At 37.7% G+C, this 22,695-nt stretch overlaps 1 protein-coding gene across 1 annotated transcript in view; it reads right to left on the reverse strand.

Moving 5' to 3' along the window:
* STK39 (serine/threonine kinase 39) overlaps positions 1-22,695 on the reverse strand; it is a 112,524-nt gene that overhangs the window by 61,082 nt on the left and 28,747 nt on the right. Inside the window, exons 4-10 of the mRNA XM_035896223.1 lie at positions 21,502-21,643; positions 19,380-19,435; positions 14,391-14,500; positions 14,190-14,291; positions 13,862-13,995; positions 10,552-10,600; positions 10,380-10,445 (exon numbers count right to left, since the gene is read on the reverse strand). Of these exons, the coding sequence (XP_035752116.1) occupies positions 10,380-10,445; positions 10,552-10,600; positions 13,862-13,995; positions 14,190-14,291; positions 14,391-14,500; positions 19,380-19,435; positions 21,502-21,643 (659 nt within the window). The remainder of the gene's footprint in view (positions 1-10,379; positions 10,446-10,551; positions 10,601-13,861; positions 13,996-14,189; positions 14,292-14,390; positions 14,501-19,379; positions 19,436-21,501; positions 21,644-22,695) is intronic.

Below are 22,695 nucleotides of genomic sequence, written 5' to 3' on the forward strand. Positions count from 1 at the left end.
GCAGTCTGTCCTAGTAAGAGCCCAGATTTGACTTTCAGACAGAAAAGAGAAAGACCAGTCAACTGATGCTTTATATCTTCACCTTTCCCTTAGACTGTGGTAATGGTTCTTCTTATAGGACACAGGACTGCCCTGTTACACAGATTCCAGAAGTTCTTATAGAATATATATGCTGAATTATTCTTTAAAGTGCTTGGTATTTGGTAAGGTGAGGGGGTTTGCATCCCCACTTTTTTTTTTTTTTTTTTAAATCAGAAGTCCCAAGAGCTTTCCTTCTCATACAATTTCATGAGAAGTATTTACAATTCCAGCTACCATGCCAGTTATTTTATAGGAAGAATAATGATGAAAAATAGGACAGTACTGAACAGAGTTTTGGTTTTAGCACAACATTTTGCTCTGTGTATTTATCTCAAAAAAAAAAAAACCCCAGACTAGTTCCTTCCATACACATCTTGAACCTGTCAAGCAATCAGGTTTTATAATTTTTACCTTTAGTCCTCTCACCAACCTTTTCTAAATATTCCCTAAGATAAAAAAGCAAATTCCAATCCCCACACCTATGCATTTATTTGCATTCCAATGCAACGAAGGAAATCAGCACATCATCACATCTCTCCAATCATGGCACAAGCCTTTTGCTTAAAACAGTTACACATTTAATCACAGCTTAGCACTTGAGACAGACCACAGAGGAATCACTTTCTATAATGTATTTTCATGCAAAAGAACATCAGTCCTTTTGTGTAAGAACACCTACACAGTAAACACATTTTTGAAAAGAAAAACTAAAATAAAAATCTGAGGTCCAAGACAGACCATGAATTCCCACATGTACACATCACCGTTTGTTCAAGAGTTGAAGCACTTCCTTGGGAGAAGGCTAGTCCCATACAACCCAGTCTCACAGGTCAGGGGAACATCCTAATCCCTTCACTGCTGGCTATTCTTAAATTCCCCTGAGTTCGCTACAATGCAAAGTCTCATTTTTATTCTGATGCAAGCCACACGAATCCTGCAAACCTGAATGTACTTTTATGCAATTGGGAACCTTGTTTTTTCCTCACCGTGACTTATACAGACTATCATTATTAATGGGACGTACCACTACCTTTCTAAAATAACACCCTGGCATTTCTGCTCTGTAGAGCTCAAAAGGTGTTAAGTAATTTTGGTGTTAGAGTCCCCTCCTCTTAAGCCAGTCTGCATACAGCAAATACAATGGGAAAAAAAGCCTTCCTCTTAGTCTTTCTTTGTTTTTATCCTACTTGAAAAAGAAGTTAGACTGGAACATTGACAGGTTGGCTTCTTTGGTTTTGTTGGGGTTTTTTTTGGGGGGGTGGGGTGGGGAGGAGTGTGTTTTGGTTTTTTTGTTTTTGTTTTCTAAAGCGCAGGCAGGGCTAGCACACTGTTTTGACAGCAAGAATTTAATCGGGCACAGAAACTAATTCTGGGATAACTGCAACTGGCCTTTCAGGACCAGACAGTAATCTTAAACCATCATCTCAGAATAAAAATTGAGAAGTACAAGCCATCACTCAGGACAATATAAGCCCCTTCCCTTTGCAAGAACTGTGGAGATTTGTTGCATTATGCTTTCTGTGGCATGAAGAGATCCAAGTCCTCTACTTCACTGCCCACAACTGCATACCACAAACTTTCTGGGGGGAAAAAATTCTTGCATGCAGAAAAGGATAGGTAAGGCTGGTCCGGAACCCTGAAAATTTGCAAAAATTACCATTCAAGGTCCACATCAAATTAACTGTTACTGCTTCTCCATATTGCACAAGCATGCTTAGGTTTTGTCCAAATTGCTGACTGAAAGGACACAGATGATTTAAAGCTTTGTAGTTCGTGAAAAATGTCTTTAGACATTTCTGGTACATGTATTCCCTATGTGAAACAACAGAACTGTTTGACTGAAGAACACAGGGAAGCTCCTAGGAAGCAAACGGGTTATTTGGTGTACACATCTCCCATGCCCTAAAGTCTCAGTCTTCCATTACCTTCAATGAAATAAGTCAATATGGAAAATCCAAGTCACTGATACAAACTTGCAAATACTTGTTTATTCCTTAGTGCAGCACAAAATATTGCAAAAACTGAAAAGGCACCTAAGTCATCTAAGAATTGGAAATACAGCAATCTTCACCATTTTTGTGTAAATTACCACTTCTACTCACTAATGGAATCAATTACACTGGCAACTTAAAGTCAAGAAATGTAAGATCATTACATTTTCCTTCATGAAAGCATATTGGAGATTGATAATTCTGCACTGAATAGGACTTCTTCAGCTCTCTGTACCAGTTCTTGAAGAGCACCCTTTTTTAAGGGATAACACAGCACAAGTCAATAAAGAATAGAAATCTCTTTAAAAAACCCAAAATACCATTTGCTTTAAATATTTATGATCTTGGTTTGTTTTTATAGTCAAATACAAACAGTATCATGCTCACATGATGATAAGTGTGACACCTGAGGGCAGGGCCATCAATTGAGAGGACTGCCATGAAATCTTACCTATTCTCGCAGTTTAGAAATGGAATACAGTGGAGCGATCAGTGAGAGGAAAACAGCCGTTAAAAGCTGAAGGGAGAGGGAAGGAGGGAGCACATTCCTGCATCTCTAGAGAAAATGATGAAAAATGGGTACAGATGCTCAGTGTACCAACTCCCCGCCCACTCTGGGGGATTCCCTGTCCAAAGCTGCCCTCCTTTCACGCTTTCACAGAGTGTTCTCTTGCTGGGATAATGCTGCTGAGAGACAGCAAAATGTAGCAGCTCAAGGTAGAGATGCTATTTTGTCAAATAAACATCTTGTAAACAAGTGCAGGTAATTCCCTGCACTCCTAATTCTGCTTTCCAAAACCACGAAGTTTTACATAAATGCTGCAACCTACTTATTATCTCTGCTCCAATATTTGAACCTGATTTTGAGAAACTGCAGTGTTTTGCTGAAATCCCAGTAACATGGTAAATGCGCAAGTTTAGTAATTCAGTATGATTTTTGGTTTTCAGACATTATTTCTCCATTTATTAGTTCCACTACATAAATTTCATTACTGAATGTTATTAACTGCAAATAATTCTTTAATTCACATTTTAACAATAGTCCTTTCAGGCATGAACGTGTGCCTGTGCTGAGGAGGATCTTTCAAATTAATTGTGCAGAGGAGTTGCATTGTTTCTCAAAAGTAACACTTCACCTCAAAAGCAAGGAATCCCAAACGGGCTATCAGGCATGACCTGATGGCTAATTCATACATGCAAAGAGAGGCTCTTTTCTATCCTTTCTTTTCCCTGCCTGGTCCCCTCCTCCCTCCCAATCAAATTATGGTCCTAAGGCCAAGAAGGTACCTGCAAGAATCAAAAGGAAGCCAATCAAAAATACAGCAAATTGGCAAAGGAAGTTGATACTCTGAAAGATGAAGAACAACAATAAAAGATCCAGATCTTTAGACCTTCTTGTTATCTTTCTTGGCTGTTCAGATGAACGGGCATCATGGTGAATCGCTACTAAATGGCTTTGTTAAAGGGATCACTGTATCCTCCTTTTATAATTAGCATTTTCCAGTTCCACCAACCTTTTGTACCATCTGAGCTGTTTACTTGCTTAAAATGACTGGAGTGGAAAAGAAAAGACAAAAAATATAGCCTCATGTAGAACTTTCATTACGCATTAGTAGAAGACTCATTATAAGGTGAGTTTCACTGCCAGCAATGTGGTTACATTAAAGAATATTTAGGAAAACAGTCTACTACTGTAGAATTCAAAGTAGAATTTACTACAATTTCACTTACTTTCAAGTTCCAAGGCTTGAAAATACCATTTCAAGGTGAAATTCTAATTTCTTCCCTTTTCTATTTTATACAAGGTTTCCACTTATTTATGCACATAAGAGAAGCTACTGTAAAATATACTCTGCATTCCACATAGATTTTTAAGAGACCTAAGCTTATTCAAGACATTTAAAAAGAAAAAAAGGCCATCAAAATGAAAATGTGAGTGCGGTTCTACAAAAAGTTACAAATGAACATGAAAATAACGAACATGAATCTGCAATTTTTATAAAATCCAGTTTTATAAAGCCCCAGTGTTTATATTTTAGTTAGATATCAAGAAGCAGCATGCATTCAACCAGGCTATAGCATTTAAAAATCACAGACCTAGAGCTGCTCCTAACTGAGCAATGCTCTCCCAGCCTGGGTGACTACAGTTCAGGGAGGACTGAACCCCGCTCGCTGCACCGGGCGTTAGATGCGGCTGCCCTCTGCTGTCTGCCACTCCCACACAGCACAGCTGGGATGAGCACATCTCTCATCCCGTTGACTTTTTCCCACTTTCACTTCATATACTATGTAACTTTACATTTACCTGCAGGCGCACAGTTTGAATAATCTTCTCGTGGAGCTGCTTTTTGGTGCTAAACAGACTGGAGCCTGCATATGAACAATTACTAATCCAGTTCATCCTTCCGCTCTACTAGCCTTAAACTACTTGTTCTGACCAAAACCTTGAAGTTTTCGGCTCCAGCCACAATTTTTAACTTCTTGAGTCAAGAGCACTTTGCAGCTAAATTAAGTCCCCCATAATACCACTGGCTGGCACAGTCTGAAGGATGTCCTGCTTTACCTGTACTTCCCTTGCAGTTATCCCCAGGAACTTCAAGAATATCACCAGTATCAAGCACAAGTGAGGGGGGGCGAGTGTCAAAACAAATGGCCTGCAATGTTTTTGTACTTCCAAAAGCTTTACAAGGTCTAACCAGGAGAACTAACTTACTTTACACTTTCTTCAGAGTGTTGGGCCTGGGCTCCTTTTTTTTTTTTTTTTTCCCTTCAATTTATTTTTTTTCTAGTACTAGGAAGGCTAAAGATTTAACTTCTTTGTACGAAAGCAACAATACTCACATAGCTATTCCATTCGTCTTTCAGCAAATGGTAACAGATAGCAATGCTGCTGCTGAGCCACCTTGCATTTACAGAATCCTCTTTGTAATTCATCTCCCCACGTGACCTTCTTGACAAACTTCCCCAAAATGTTCAAAATCACAAGTAACACACACTTCCACATCCTCCCAAAACTCCTCGGTACTTTTATGAGCAAAGACAGGCAGAAAGGCTTCTACCACCTTGCTCAAGAGAGCACAGTGGGAAACCTCATGACACTAAGGTGACCCTAGCAAGCCAGCTGTGGCCGCCTGCAATGACAAAATGCTGATTTGGCCTATAGACTGGGAACAGATTTGGTAACAACTAACTCCATTGAGTCACTTTCCACTTAGGACACCGTTTCAAATCCATCTGGTTTTGGATGTCATGCGAGTGAAGTGCTTGAGGCTCCACTTCTCAGAAGGCAAACAGGTAAAACCTTCCTGAACATTCTCAGCAAGAGACAGAAAAGCAAATCATTAAAACCCAGGACAATAAAATAGGATTATTTTCTGGTTAGTTACAAGACTTGCTTCCCGATCAAAGAATCTACCACTAGCATCACGTACACCTGGACTTCGTTTATCCTGTCTTGATTCTTTTACCAGGTCTCCTTCAACAGCACCTTTAAGAATACACTACACTTGGTTTCACAGTAATGAAATCTTCCTCCCGTACTAAAAGTTTCAACAGCTTAGATAGATAAATGCCAAATATTTAAAGCTACTGATCTAATCAGAAAAGTTCTCATTAGACACCAACCTCATGTTAGCCCATGGTCTAGACATTTTTTAAGAAGTCAGTGGGTCACGAACACCACATTAGCTAATGAGCAGATCAATGCTGTTACACGAGACAGTGACTCATTCACCGCACTAATGAATTCTGAAGTTGAACCATGATAGCCCATGAACTCGAAAACACTATCCAATACAGGAGAGGGTTACTTTTTAACGATTAAGATGAATCATGTGTGAGCTTTTAAACCCTGCCAAAACGAGTAATACAAGTTACTGTAGAGATGCTCATGGCCATCCAAAGTAGAAAAGACACTCAACTGAGCCAACTATTCCCTAGTTTGTTTTAAAGCTCATCTATTCTGTACTAGATTAGCTCCATTTGAGAGGGCACAAAATCCAACCTCACAAACTACACAGATGATAAAAGCACCCTAGGAAAGAAAGGATAGACAAACCCATATACTGCATAAAACGCAGTTCACAACTGCATTTAAGTACACCTGGCAGAAATGCTGACAGCCATCTTTTTCCTTTATCTGAAATGTTAAAACAAAGCTGATGCAACTGCATGTGCCTGCCCCTTAAAACACTTTCCACTTCTACTACCTGCTAACATAGGCACTGCTTTTTGATTATGTGAATTTTTGTCAAATTTACATTTTATGGAAGAAGTGTTTCCACTAAGTTTTACTTCCAGCAACTTCTTGAAAATAAAAAACCCAACATGGTCTGAATGCCAATTTCTCCTCTATTTTTTCTAGTAATATCCAACAATATAAAAACAGATTAACTTTTTCTTTTCCATTTGTAGCAGTGTTCTGGGTAAACTAAACAATTAATCCGCTGCGATGGAAAAGCCCCCCCCCAAACAAAGTCTTGCCAAATACATACTTATAGTTCAGCTGCTGTTTTCCAGAAAACATGTTCAAGTATAGCACATCCCTTCTCTTTACATATCAGCATTAATGAAATAACCATTTCTTAAAGTGTAAAGAATCACAGCAATGAATATGCATTTTTATTAATAATATGAGCTCAAACTAACATTGCTCTTTGCTTTTCAAAAGGTCTGGAGTCCAGCTGTACTAAACCCCATCATTGGTGAGGTGTATCTATGAGATTAAATCCATTACTGAAACAAGGAAATGTTCCCTATGTGTGTCTTGCTGAGCTGCATTCACTGTTAGAGCTGTCCAAGAAATCTGGGCCCTAATGATATTTTCCTCATTAAATGCAGGGGATTGTTCTTTTCTTCTACAAGGTAACATGATCATTTCCCTAAACTAGCTGTACTGCAGAGCTAGAATTCCAGCCCATCAGCAAGGGTATTTCTACTGAAGTTTTAATAAAAGCTGGTATCACTCACACTAATCACCTCTTTGCACTGTCACAGGTATTTCCCAATAACTTACAACTCTGAACTCTAAAGGCCATCTATTAACAGCGCAGAGCAATAGCACCTTCCCAAAAACAGAATTCAAGCCCAATTTTTTTTTTTTTTCTTTTTACAAGCAGCACTTCAGACAGCAATAAAATGAAATGCAGATACATGTTTTTCCCTGTTCACTTTGTAAGAGTGGCAGCCATGCAGGAGATTTTCAAAATTAAAGAAACAGGATTATAAAACCACAAAATTGACCCAGGGCCTTTAGGCATACAGAGTACTTACAGTTATAATTAATTTTTTAGTGTGACAAGATTTCAAAGCTGACTGGCATTCTGGAAGCTGTTTCAAATTTCCTCTATTCCAATGTAGCAATTCTAATCACAAGTGAAACTACTTAGCATTCAGTTCAAAATTAAAACTACTTCAACATGTGTTAATAAACGGTGTATCTAAACTCTTGCTAAGCTGTTGTGTAATGGGTATACGCAGCCCTGATGCAAGCAGGACAGGACAGGCTGCTTTACCATCACACCACCTAGCAAGGCAGAAGCTGCAGTCAGAGCTCCCACATTTCTATCAGTGACAAAAGTGCAGCCTCAGAGCATGTTCCTGCTTACCAGATGAGCTCAGACCATTCACCACAGTCTTTTCCCCAGTTCTTGACACCATGCTCTCACAAGTGAGTAGTCACAATAATGAAACCCAGAATTGCCAGTAAGAAGTTGCATGGTGTAACGCTCATTTCTGTGGATCAGTATGAGTATATATTTAAGCAGGTTGTGCACAAGAAGAGGCAAGACATGTTCCTCTTGGGCATGTTTCAGTATTACCCTTGATTACTAGGATAGGGCCAGGAAGAAGGGTGTCATTTCAAAATTAGCAGAACTAAAAGCAAATGAAGAAACACTGGGACAAGGGCAATACGTGCACAAAGGTGCAGCTTACAACTCTGATGTTAAACAGTGTTTTAAACACACAATGTAGGTGTTGTTTAATTATCAAATTGGGTTTTAAAACAAGACACATCTTTACAGCATCAAACGTTTTCCTCACGCATAAAAGCGATGTGTACCTGCTTTCAGGATTTCACAAACAGACCTGAACTCATATTTAGTCAAAACAGTTGCCAAGTATAAGCTGTAAAGGCAGAAGCAAAACATAAGAGCACTATGTCAAGAGAAAAGAATTTAAACTAAACTGAGGCTGGAGTTCTGGGCAATAAGGCAAAGTAATTATACATGTGGAAAATGCAAGAAAAATTGAATTACTGAAGGGCAGATCTGACATCTGTGCTAGCAGCAGTGCTACAGATCATTAGTTATAGGCATTTCACACCAAGTGCTACAGAAGATAATTTAAGCAGTGATGACACCAGCTCCTTCACATGTCTTGCCCTAGTGACATTCTTTTTTCCATTACTGGGGTTACTTCTTCCAACAGTGACCTCTTAGACATTTTACATGCTAATGTTTGAGCAACCAAACTCTTACCTACACAAGCTTTTATAAATAAAACCCCATAGTTTTAATATTAAAATAAATTTATATTTTATGGTATCTTAAAACAGCAGCTACATGCAAAGTTGTAACAAGTGAATTAAATTTTAAATCCCTGATGAATTTTAATATTGTGTCCTTTTAAAATATAAATAATTTAGCATTTTCACTAGCTAAAACCAAAATATTTTTTCCATTTATGCTGTAATTAAAAGACCTATTAATTTGTCTCTAGCACTGTACAGCTTTGATTTATTTAGAATCCCTCCTCTTCCAAATTAGAAAGAATTGTCCAAAAAGTAACTCAGAAAATATTTCTGGTGGTGTATGGGAGGCTACCCCACATTCATTCTGCAATTCCAGATGCAAAGTTACTTAAAAAAGTAAGTATACATATATGTCTGCACAAGTTAACATGCGGTCTCTAAAGTTGACCTGAGGACACAGCTGGGAGAGGATTCTCACGCGGCACATGCTCTATCAGAACACGGATAAATTACTCCTGTGTGGCCCAGGATGTAAAATGGAAACAAACGATACCGATTTTCCGGCGCCCAGTCAGGTCATTTTTTTATGTGGGCATTGCTGCCCCCACATGGCCAAACAGCTGAACTACGCCTACCCTTCCTCCGCACCTTGCAGATGCTAACCTGCTCAGCACACTACCCCTTCTGCAAGCCCTCTCACTCCAGCCTCTCACAAAGCCCCATCATTGCCACCGATTTCCCAAATTACTTCCACCTAAAAGAAGACTAGAAGGAACTTAAAGCATTCATATCTTGCTGACAGCCTCTTCCAAGTATAGACCCGCAGCTGTAGAAACAATTCTGCATTGTAGAATTATGCCAAACCGATACTCACAACGACAACAGAAAATCTTACAAAATGCCAGTCCAGGTAACTGAAGCCTAACTGATGTGCCAACAAAGGCTGAAATAGTTCCTTTCCTGAAGTGCCCTCCTTGAAACATCCTCCCAGAAAGCCTGCTTTCAGAAAGCTGGACTCAGCACACAACCCTGGCACCTGCGGAAGCTCAGCAATCTCCGAGCAGGTTCCTCACACTGAAGAGACATGACAAATTAAGTCACCACAGAAAGGGAGTTCCATAATTTCTCACACACAAGCAGGAGTCTACTTTAATTCCTGTTCGTTAGCTCTTATGAACAGTAGCTTGCTTCATACTTAAGTTTTAAAATACTTACCTGTCAATCTGTTCAGATTTTTTTTTTTTTTTTTTTACTTCTGCTGCACATGACCTGGTAAGCTCATTTACACAAGTGCCAAAGGCATATGCCATAGGTGTGGGTTTAACTCCATCACCTGTGGGGTAAGGTTCCACCGGGCCAAATAACTCAGCAGCACTCTTGCAGAATTTGGACCCAGCCTTCACACATTTGGGTGTCACATTTGAAATAATCCAAAGAACCAGGTAGTGCTCAATAAATACCATTTACAGTATCTTCACCCTTTCTTTAGGTGATCAAGAAAGATATGAATTCTGCTGTTTATGAACCTATATGCTCGCAGATCACTTTTTATTTACACAACCATTTTACCTGTAGCTTTCTAAAAGGGAGAGGGGAAAAAATGGTATCGTTATGATGACAAATACCATATATCATTTTGGCAAGTCCAGAAAGGAAGTCAAAATGCCCCAGGGCTTCCTGGAGAAAGCCAGGCTGCAGAAACCATTCATTCAACAGTCACTATCTCTGAAGGACTGCATAAGAGAATAGCTCAGTCAGTCAATTAAAATGTAAGGCAACTGAACAGTCCCTGCTTTCTCTTGCACCAGACAAGAAAAAGATGTGAATACACTCACCTTTTTTGCTCTTTGTGCTATATTAGGCGTTCTAGTGAGAAGCTTTTCAATCAGGTATTCTCTATTCTGCAAAACCAACATTTTGCAAGTTAAAAATCAATACAATGAAAGAAAAAAATTCATGTAGATTTTAAGGCAGAGCAAAATTTACTTGTAGGGTTAAACGTTTTACCTTGGCTTTCTGGAAAAATTTGCATTTTAAAAGTTCTGCTGCTGTGGGCCTGAAAGATCAATAATAAATTAGAACAGAAAACAAAGACCCCTCTCAGTGAATACAGTACAAGACGTTAGTTAAAGGGTTCGTCTCTAATACTTTTGAATTAGTACTGTATGAATGGGGAATGAATGATAATAGCTACTGAATTAATTCACATGTACTCACTTACCATACATGAAAAAATTAAGCCTCCCTACGGCAAAAATACCAAAAAAAAAAAAAAAGGAAAAAAAAGAAAAAAAATCAGTCTCTAAGCTGCCAATTTTCCTCCTTTCTTTTAATACAAATGCATTTTACCCTTAAACAAACAAACAAAAAAATCATGTTCTTTCCCAAGTGATTCTATGAACACAACTGAACTTTGCTCCACAGCAATAAAAGAATAATTACATTTTCCAAACAGTAGTATCAATACCCGCTACTGGCACTCTTTTACTTCACTGATATCAGCAGGTATTCAAAAGAAACTACACTAATACGATTAACATGCTGCATAAACCAAAGGGAGAGTCATCAGGAACATTTTCCAACCAAACAGACAAATAAAAATCAAAGCAACAGTTGTAAGGTCAAAACCTAGAGACTTCACTTTCACTTGCAGTTCAGTTCCAGTCTCTTTGTTCCGATCAAAAAAAAAGTTTATATTTATATTATATAACACAATCTCCCAGCTACCAATATGATTCCAGCAGCAGGATTTCTCTCCCTTAGCCTCAGGGATCTAAAAAGCTACTTATCTAGCCAAAGCCAGACTGGCACCAAAGCAGACTCTGGAGAGAAAGCAAAGCATCTCTTGGGAGGAAATAAAATTCTCCAGGTTCTTTTCATCCTTTCCATTAGGAGTCCATACCACTATCCAAGACTAATTTTGACATGACTAAATTTAGGGAAGCCAAAATCTCCAAGATTCATCATTTCTGAATGAACAGAAGTAACATCTGCTACAGTTTTCCATTTGAATTAAAGGAAGAGATTGTATATAGCACAAACTAGGTACGACAGTGGAAAGCTTCAATGTGGAAAATTTCCATCTCAAAAAAACCCCAAATCTGAACTAGATTATTTCTCTGAGGACACATCTGAAGAGTAAGTGAAGAAAAGAGGAGTAGTAAGTAGTATGTATGTATATATCTGTTCACTCCCGCTAGAAATAATGAAAAAACTCCTGACATCAACAAAAAGCATCCAATTTAGACACAGATAGTTCCATACAGCACTTATTTTTCTTCCCCTCCAAACTCTACAATAAAGGAGTTCTTAGTAGTAGTATTGTGGAGACCACCAGGCTTAGCAGTAATTCACACATAAATCTTGGATGAGCAAAAAGCAAGGGGAATGTTTAAAAAACAATAAATTTCTGTGTTGTCAAAGTTTTAAAGTTCTATCTCAAATTAACTCTTAAGACAACTTTCAGTGATCCAGTACCATCACATCTCATAACAGGGATATGCACAGTTAAAAGCTAGCCAAACTAGTGTTCTCCAATCCTCTATCATTAATTATGCCAGACGCTTCTGAACTGGTCTGGACATGCTTTCTGGGCCTGTTTTCCACACAGGCTGCGGCAGTGAATTGCAGCTGAGGACTGTAAGAAGCATCCTTGGCACTGAGGAGAGAGAGAAACACCCACACACAGATCCCCAAAAGAAAAACATCATAGTCTGAGACAACAACAGCGCAATGCCGGTCCTAGAATTTACCACAAAGAGCAGGCACTTCTCCCACAATTGACATTACAACTATGGAGGTATCTCCATGCAAAATTAAATCCTGGTTTAGGAGAAACATAAAAAATAGCAGTGACCCCACAATACAAGGACACTTGCTCCTTGGTTAAAGTAACTGGCACGCAAATCTAATCACCCATCTGCTGGTCTAATTGTTCAATTCAAGGCAATTCTGAGTACAAAGATATTGTACATGTTTAAGTATCAGTGTAATAAATTAGTGTAGTTAGTTTAAACACTAACGTTTCAACGCTGAAGTCATAACTACAGATCAGGTAACTCAGCACTATGTATTCAAGGGGAGAAGGAAAACCATTTTAATTATTTACTTCTCATGTTTTCATACCAATTTAATCTTGCCCTGAAAATTGCTGGACACTGGAAACATAAAGAAGCATGATTATCCAGAACACATTTTATTCTTATCTGTAAGCAGCCAAACTGCAGAGCTAAGCTTAAAGAATCTGAAAACAGTACACCAACAATCCTTCAGTGAAAAAAAAGAATTTGAAGGATTTCAAGAATAAAGATGTTGCCATGTAATCTTTTTTTCTTAATTATACTTGTTGTCTAGTATTGCTGCTGTCACCTTTTCAACTTGACTCCCGACAACAATAGCCTGGACTTAAGCTAACGTAACATCAATGAAGAGAAGTACACACCATAAAAGACCCACACAGTACTCAATCAGGATTGCTCTCTCCGAACAATCTTTTTTCCCCAGAAATACCAGCTCTGAAACTCTTAAAAAAAGTGATATATAAAATACCCTTAGGAAATAATGTTAATTAGAATGTGCCTCCTCCAACTCTTCAGCAAAAGAAATCTATAAAAATGGGTCTGCATAAAAATGAATAAAGGATAAATAAATTAATCGTTCTGGGAACTTGGGACCTCAGCAATAGTTTTGGAATAATGTTTAATATTTTCATCATCTTAGCTATCCCATTCACAAAACATAGCAAGAAAGAACAAATCACAAAGAGACTATGACATGCAATTGTCTACACAAACATGAGGAAAACTCTAAACAAGCTTGGAGCCCCTAACTTTACAGTAAAAAATAAATACTTCTCAGTAAGTAGTTTTCTTTGGAAATACCCAAGTTAAAGGAAATACTAAGCTTATGTCACAAAATGAGAAAAATCAACATAAGATTATTTATTTTTAATTTATTTTAAAGGTCAAGAAGCTGATATATTTGGTTACCAACAGTTCTGCCTGATCAATCTGAACAGTCTTGTTAGACTTATAAACAATATCAAGATGTATATCTTGCCCTAGATGAGAAATTAAGATGTAGAGCAAGGACTTCTGTTTGATCAGATTTTAATTCAACAGTATATTTAAATATAAATAAATTAGGTTAACAACCCAGAAAAAGAAGCAACCATTAAAAGGCAGTTTCTTCTCCCCAGATGAAGATGACTGAAGGCTGCTACTTACAAAATTCAAATCATACACTTATAGACTGGAACTTTAAAGTAGTCTGTATACTTAGAAAAATAATTCCACTGTACATGCCAATAATGACCTACCTTTTGGAAGGATCTTTTTGAAGGCATAATGAAATTAGTTTTCTAAAGGATTTGCCATACTTTTTCATCATCTCCTTGTCCTCTACACCTGTCTCTAAAGTGGGAGGGTCATTTTGAAGTGTCAGCATTAACACCTACAGTAAACCCAAAAAAGAGGTGCTGTAAGCAAAATTAATTCAAACCATGTAGAAATTAAAAGAGAATAAGTATTCCACAGAATACATATATTTAGATATCTTGAGTTGCTATTGAAAATGAAGTAGTGCTAACTACCTAGCAGCATTAATACTACAGCTAACAGCATTAATTAATAGAAAGTGACTGTTACTTTCATAGGAGGGTATTTGTGATAAGGTGCTGCTCCTGTTGCTAACTCAATGGCTGTTATCCCAAAACTCCACATATCAGCCTTGAAGTCGTAACCTCGCACCTGGAATAAAACCAGAAAGGAAAAACAAGGGGTGATGTCCCAAGTTGCAAAAATTAAAGACTGAAAATATTTATTTTTTTTTTTAAACATTAGGAATACCTGCTCCATTACTTCAGGGGCCATCCAACATGGAGTACCAACAAATGTTTTCCTTACTTTGTTACGAGTAACATCACCTCCCGTTGCTAAAAATGCACTAACGCCAAAATCTGGGAAGGGGGAAAAAAGTCGAAATCTGTTAAACTACCAATAACAAAGCAAAAATTTTACACTTTAGAAATGAAGTAAATTCATAAAGGTCTACTTATAGAAACTCTCCATTGCAGAACTTACCTTTGTTTCATGACACACTGTTCTTTAAATGCTACAGAATAGATGGTAGAGTTTTATCTGGGAGATCTGCACTAGGACACCCTCAAGTTTAACCTCCTAGTACGTGTCTTCCTGAATATGGTTATAAAGGACTCCAGTACGTCTGCCACTTAAGGTTTTCAACTGTGCACTTTGAGCCAAGGTTTGAAAGCTTTGCATCTGCTCTTGGTCAAGGATAAGGCGCTACTTCTGTATAGCTACTAAATTTGAATGCAGTTTGAACAAGAGTGAATACTGTATGTAACTTAAATAATTATGGAGATTTGACAAATCAAAAGATAATCAACAAAGTGGTTGACAATATATAATTAGCAGTAGACAATGACATGAATAGTTTTTTTCCAAATTCCAAAATAACGAAAAACCTTAGTGTTCTGTTAACCTGTCACTACATCAGTGACAGCTTTATGGGAGAGGCTGGGGATAAATGGAAGAAAGAAGAGCAGATTACCAATGTATGGAGAAATACTGCCATTTTGAATGGAACTATACGAAGAGTATTTTCGACTGTGCTACTTACATTCCAATTATACTGAAATCAAGTAGTTTACTATAGACATACTTCAATTTTTATTTTCATATTGTTTTCCTGTTCCCCAATTTTAAGGTTGCAGGGGCAGGGGGAAATCAGTAACTACAGAAAATGTAGTTTTATCATTAGTTTTCACTGAACAACCATTAAGCATCACAGACTCAAATTCTGGACCTCTTCTACATTGCTAAAACACAAAACTACAGTAGACAAGTAAGAAGCAAGCTTCAAGCAATATTCTTTAACTTTCCTTGCAGCCTGTGTGATGAAAAAAAAAATAAAAAAGAATTTTTCTCCAAAATCTGTAAATTACAAAATCGATAGGTTTTGGTTGTGTTTCTGAAAAGCATGAACAGCCTCAGCAACACCTCTAAGTTTTGAATGCCCTAAAAATCAATGCTGGTATTCGTGACAGTTTTCTGAAGAAGAACTATTGCATATAAAGAAATACTAAATAGGTAGAAATAATAACTAACTAACTAACTAACTAACTAAGTGAGATATGTGGAAAAAAATTATGTCCTTTTAGCACCAAAGATAGATAGTTTGTATTGGACAATTGTTTACAGTTATTTTCAGGAACTGAAATACACAGCTAAAATCCTGACTTAACCTACACTCCCCTTACCACTGTTTTTCCCCTATTAACATAACATTAATTTTGAAAAGGGTAACAAACAACAAATATAAATGGCTGAGGGAGGACAATGAGAAAAAAATACAACCCATAAACTAAGTAAAATCTCTTCTTGCATAAGCTTCAAAATGAAATAGTGCAACACCTCACTGAGAAGATGGGATGAGTATTTAAGTCAAGTGAACATTTCACTATAATACTAGTCAAACACTGTTGTATCTTTACAGAGAGAAGAATGCTTTGATAGCTACTCAATGAAAACAAGACTTCAATTTCCCATCCCAGACATAGTTTTCACAAATACCGGTTATTTTCAAGAAAAGACATGACCTACAGTGGCAAGCTTCCTGTCATACAGGAGACAAAGTATTACTGAGAACAAGTTAAAGAGAGAGGAAAGGGAAACGTATTGCAAGGAAAGAGCTGAGCAATTCAACAGTGTTAGGCACTAAAAGTTGCAGCTAATACCAAAGGAAAAACAAATTTAATGAAGAGCCCTGATTTAACTGTATTAGTAAAGCATTTTGAAATTAAAGGATTCAGAGCTGCCCAAATAAGCATAGCCTACAAATCATTTATTCCCTAATATCTTTTTCACCTCAGTCAGGCCTGGGGCTCTTGGCCAAGCTTCAGCCAAAACCAAGCTCTAGGGTCAGGATCAGGCCTGGGAGAAAGACAAAGCCACTACTTCCATGGCAGTGGAGCTGCAAAGCAGCTGCTGCAGGAAGGCACAGGCTACAGAAACATTTCTCGCCTAATTTTCTCACCTTGACAGTGGCTGTAGACTTCAGCCTAAGGCTCAGCCAAGGTGCAGGGTTACCCTTAAGACTGGGAGAGAAATAAAGCATCAAGCTCCTGTGAGAAATGGGGCTGGCCAAGGAAAGTTTGGGCTTCCAAACAATTTTCCCTCATAGATCTTTCTCCTCCATCTGGCTTGAGGATCTGAGGCATAGGCTCTGCCTATTTTTAACCAGATCTTTTCAAACATTTCTGTGGGTATGGATTACTACAGGAGTGAACACACGGAGAATCACTGGTGCAATGGCTAAGTTCACACAGCCACCTATGCACAAAACCAAGGAGCAGGATCTTCCACCTAGACTCCTCAAAAACACACATTCTTTTTCTGACAAGTTTTATTGAAACTGTCATTTCTTGTATGGACTAAACGCATCATACAGCCCATACCTTCTACACTTCCACCAATCTCTGTGCATGATTGCTCTTTGCTATATGCTCCTTACCTCATCTCACATATCTGTTCTTTTACTGGTTTCTTTGATATTTTGACCTTCGCCAGGCAATTCAGGCTTAGAAGGCTGAAACCTTGATGAAGTACCAATCATCTTGTCTGCCCAAAGCACCAGCTGTTACAATCCCAATAGTTTTAAGTAGAATATTGGACCCAAGAAACTGCAATTACTATTTAACATTGTATTTGTGAATAAGTCAAAAGTTTCTTGCTCTGTACAGAGGAATTTCATACTTTAAAAGTAAGTGCCCCCAATTTAAACAAAACAAAAAGATGTGTATTTTCCTTTTTCCCACCAAAGACTGAGCAGATTCTCTGTGCAGAACCTCTGAGGTCTATAGTTAGAGGTCTCTGTACAGCTATCTCAATTCTTTGACGAATCTATGCTCTTCTATTATCTGCATAAAATCTTTTGTCAGAGAAACACTGGGTTGAGCTCCATTATTAAGCCATAGCCAGAACCCAGAAATGCTAATGGACAACTGTCATACATATTAGCAGTGTGTGCTATGGATACATCTTTTCATTATAGAAGCTTGGGGTGCAAGAGAATGAGCAGTCAAAAGAACCTAAGTTCTTCTAGCAAATAAAAAGAAGCAAAATTATCAGGTATCTATTCTCTAAAGATGAAAGGAGACTTTACTTTGTCAAGGCAAAAAGATGTTAAAAAGGATGAATTACAGCCTCTTTGACATTCAGAAGTGGCTTTCAGTTAATATGCAATGTTCAGCTGTCCCAAACAGAACAGCCCCACTCCAACAAAGAAACAAGTTTGACACTGCTGCACTTTTCACCTGAAGATCAGAAATTACCTGGTATTGAAACAATGCATCACAGAAAGATGCATTCCACATATCTATGCAGCCACTGAACTTCCTCAGTCCCACACGCACTGAAATGCCCTAGCAGCAAAATTAAAGCCTTACTCATTAAGATGCCTACAGCACAAAGGAGGAAAAGGTCAAGAAACTGAGCCCTGGAGTTGAACTAGAAAGATATAAATGAAGCTGCTGTTTGAATGTTACTTGATTACTGGGAAAGTAGATTAGATTATGTGTGAAAGTAATAATCTAAAGTCAACAGCTTTATTTCAGATGGCTCAGGAGATTTTATCTTTCAACTTTTTAGTTATTATCATTATTCTTTAATTAAGTTGGTTGTCTGGACATCTCCTTTACAACACGAGAAGATCGAAAAAATACTTGAACAACACGGATCTAGAATCTCAGCAGTTGCCCAAAGTGCTATACAAAGTGAAGACAACCGTAGGCTATAATCAAGTGAATAAATAAATATTAAGTATCCCATTAAAATTCAAGTCTGTAAAATTGACTACCTACTTAAAAAGTCTTGAACTCAAAACAGAAGACTTAAAACTGTTCCAATTAGTAAATGGTTCAACTGCCAGCCAATCTTTTCCTGTCCAGTTTCACAGACTTCAGACACTAGCATATTAAAGCCCTCAAAATATACGTTTACACGGTACTTTGACAGCATTATTTACATAAAAAAGAACTTTTGGCTACAGCCATTTATTACTGAGGGCTACTAAACACAAAGCTTTCATTGCTGGGTCACAAGCTATATATAAACTGTGAAAGGCCTGGGAGTAGTCTGGGAGAGGCAGCAGGTATCACCACCTGCTCGCTCAATTTTCCAGATATCTGATACTAACTTGAGAGATGGGATATGGGGTCTTGCTTAGTACTTAAGCTCTTATGAAAATCAAATCATTTGATTCTTACGGACTACCACTCAAGAAGCATATAGATACATTCAGAGGATATTTAAGATGCTAAACCGTATCCAACTGATACCATTGCAAGACAAATGGTAGAAATACCAACAATAATTCTCAGTGAGATACATCTCATGCATCTCAGCAACTAGTTAACATACAGCTAATGTCCTCATGAAGGGCAGTACATACAGATTTTTGGAACCCCAAGAACTATTACAATTACTTGCAGAAATAAATGAAAGAAACTTGAACTGAAGTATGAGTTGCTATTGTTTGCAAGCTGTTCAAGGTACACGGGTGATTCAAAAGGAAACATTAAGAGGACATTAAAAAATTTCATTAGATATTTGATGGGACACAGAAAAATATCGAATGACTTCTAAATCATGTATCAGTAACCAAGAATCCTGAAATCTAAAACTGGAAAACTTGCAGCTAAAGCACTCCAAAAGGAATCGTTAAAAGCCAACAGAAAAAGCTTGTATATGTTACCCCTAATCCAGCTGCAATTACCTTTTTCTTTTATTTAGCCATTACTCTACCACCGCCATTACCTGCTATTTGTACAGAGCCATCTTCACCCAGAAGAATGTTGCCAGCTTTCAAGTCTCTAGAATGTACAAACAGAGGTTATTATTATGTATGAAAGTACAAATGTGCACATTTTATGTAAATAAATAAATATTGCATACTAATTAGTTTCAAAAGATAGTGTTTCAAAAGTTAAGACAGAAACATGAACTGTTCAGAGAACAGAAATATTTAGGTCCAAAGTCTGTTTCACTGCCTTTTATAAATATAAGCTCACAAACAGAGAGCTTTCAGAGCTTTAAAGCAAGAATTAATGCTTTCTCACATCCAACTGCACCACTAATGAAAAGTTGAAAAAAAGTTCTCCTCTTTGATCTCTTCAGAGAAGAGACCCATCTTCAAGAAAGCGAAATATACCGTAGATTTCTACCCAATGAAGCTATTAAAGCTCAGGAATAGCACCCATATTTTGCTATAGGGTACCATGATGAAATGTTACTTGACATTGAATCTTTCAAAAAGTCAGTGCGCGCTTAACAGTCAACTATATCCATTTAAGACACTATTCATGCATCATGTTAAGAATAAACCTTTCTGGCTGTTTTTCTTTTATAGAAATGTGCATCCCATTCTTAATGCACAGGAGAAGTCTTTCATACAGAATATATAATAAACATTAAGAATTTGAGCAAATCAGTCTTTCCAAGTATTACTGAAAATAATTAACACATTGCTACTGAAAGGTGACATGACCTTTTCCCTTACACATAAACAAGAATGCATCAAAATGACAACAAAATTCCCGAACAATTTTGGACACATCTCCAATTGGCAAATACCACCTGATACAGCGCTCCTTGAACTACCACAGCTTTCACTTACAACATACATGGGAAAAGGAATGCACATTGTATCGTCTTGAACAGGACTTCTGTGGTACTGCACAGTTTACAAATTAGATGTTATAAAAAAGGAGAAATCTGAGATGTAACAAACAGGTATCTCTTATCTTTTTAAGATTCTTTAAGAATAGACAAGGCGAATTCCCAAATCTGACCTCAAAGGGTCCTGCTTTATCCTCAAAAGCTAATGAATGTTCCTTCCACAACACTATCAGCTTAACAGAAGACTATGAATTAAGGTTTGTGGCAGATCTTTGGCATTCCAGACCAGAAGTCAAGGTAATTGTTCTTTATTTCTCCATTTATCTCAATTTTCTCTCTGCAAAAGGAGGAAATAGTTCTTGATTTACATCAGAAGCAGTTCATTTGTAAGATGAGACATAAGAAGTACACATAAAGAACAATTACTGTGCTACATATGCACTACCTCCATTCTCAGACTTCTGTCTGCAGAGAATCTGGTTTTGTTTAAAAGATTCCCTTACAAAAGGCTAATGCTTGAAACAGAGAGAGACCCTGTTGTAGGCACCTTCCTTAAAAGGCAAATTCACCTCAGTGAAATTAATTAGGGAGGTCAGAGTACAGCACTTCCAACATCCAAACAGTGGAAGCAACTTGTGGATTGCTACAGCAAATACGTATAGATCACCCCAGGGGATCTGCATGACTTACACTGAGAAAGTCAGTGGAGAGAGAATATATAGAAGAGAACAATCACTAGATGCCTATACACCAAGACGCAGTTCTACAGTACCAATCCCAGCTTCAAGTGTGGTAATAAAGAGAGGTCTGCAGAGTTGTAATAGACTTTACTGATTACCAAGAAAAAAAATAAATTTCACATTTATACAGCAGTGCCAAAGTGCGCAAGATTACAGGTTTACCATGCAAGACAATAACCACGTCACAGACCATCTAACGTAAACTAAATTCAGATTAGATATTTGGAGTACCAGCAGGCACAGGAATATAGACCACAGTCCATACTTAGTGTAGCACAGACCAATCCTAACTATAAGAGATACAGACAAGATAAAGACCAGCCAGGTACTAAATATTAGTGACAAACTGCAGTCAAGATTATAGCATCTGCCCAAGTGTTATCATTTGATAATTACTGATCGCATTTACAGTATGTGAAAGAGACAATACAATTTGCCTAGCCAAGCAACTGCAGCTGACCAGTATCAACAAACTATACACACAACTTTGAAAATGCTTTTGCCTGTGTATATGCTCCTACCTGTGAATCTGTCCATTCCTGTGTAGATAGTCTAAGCCCTCCAAAACTTCTTTAAGAATTGTTGCTATTATGGGTTCTTCAAGGACACCATTTTTGTGCTCTCCTCTGTTGACAATGTACTTTATAATATCAAGCATTGAACCTATATTGCAGATCCAGGAAAGAAAAAAAGCACACATACAGCATTATCGTATCAGATTCTTGAGAAAGTTACATTTCTTCGTTCTTTCTATGCTACTGCAATTTAAATCTTTGCATGTACGTGTAAAGACCTCATGTAACTACCTCTCAGAATAAAGCACACTGCTACCTCATTCAAATGAGAAAGCAAGCACTGTTTTTTGTCGAGAACACTGTAGTACTCAAGGATCCATTAGAAAGATCTGCTAACAGCTTGCTAAGCTACCATTTATTAAAAATTCAGGAGCATCCCACATTTAAACAGACATGTACAGCAAAGGTTTTGGTTTATTATCCAGCTTAGATTACGGTTCATGTGTTCACGATGTCAACATGCAGCTGCAAGACTGGAAGGAGATATTCTCTGCAAACAAATGCTGGCAAAATCCCTAGTGACACCCACTTTGACACTGAACTTCAGTTATTATAAATTTCAAGGACTCTAATAGCAACATTTGCTTTCTATACCAGCATTTTTCAACAGCTCACAGTAACTTCCTGTCATGAATCACTGGCTTCTTTCAGGGTCTATGCTTGCTTTTGATTGAACTGAACAATTCAACCAAATGTGATGTAACAAGTGCTATTTTATGAGCACTTCCCATCCTTGCTTTCTAGCATGATGGTGCAGTAGTCTGCTGCCGTCAGGACTAATCTTGAAGAACATCACATAGGAACCAGGACCACCAATCTTATTTTGGAGCCTCGCTTTTCTAAGCCACAAGCACATTCAAGTTCAGCCCCTTTTTCGTCTCCCAGAACCAAATAAAATGTTTATACCACCAACCATCATCATAAAAACTGTAATGAGTGTTTGGTTAGCTTAAGCAATAAAAAGGATGCAATATGTGTAATGCCTGTCCTAGGAAGGATATTCCTTGAAGAAGGAATGAGAAACTCTCATTGTAAAAATGCCTATATTTCTGATTTCATAAAAATAGAGTAGATTCTAGAGAAGCTCAAAAAAAAAAAGCCACACTGACAGAAGTGACTTAATTCTCATCAGTTTTCCCT

The sequence above is a fragment of the Egretta garzetta genome, unplaced genomic scaffold (assembly GCF_000687185.1).
Source record: "Egretta garzetta isolate BGI_Z169 unplaced genomic scaffold, ASM68718v1 scaffold16, whole genome shotgun sequence".
NCBI lineage: Eukaryota > Metazoa > Chordata > Aves > Pelecaniformes > Ardeidae > Egretta > Egretta garzetta.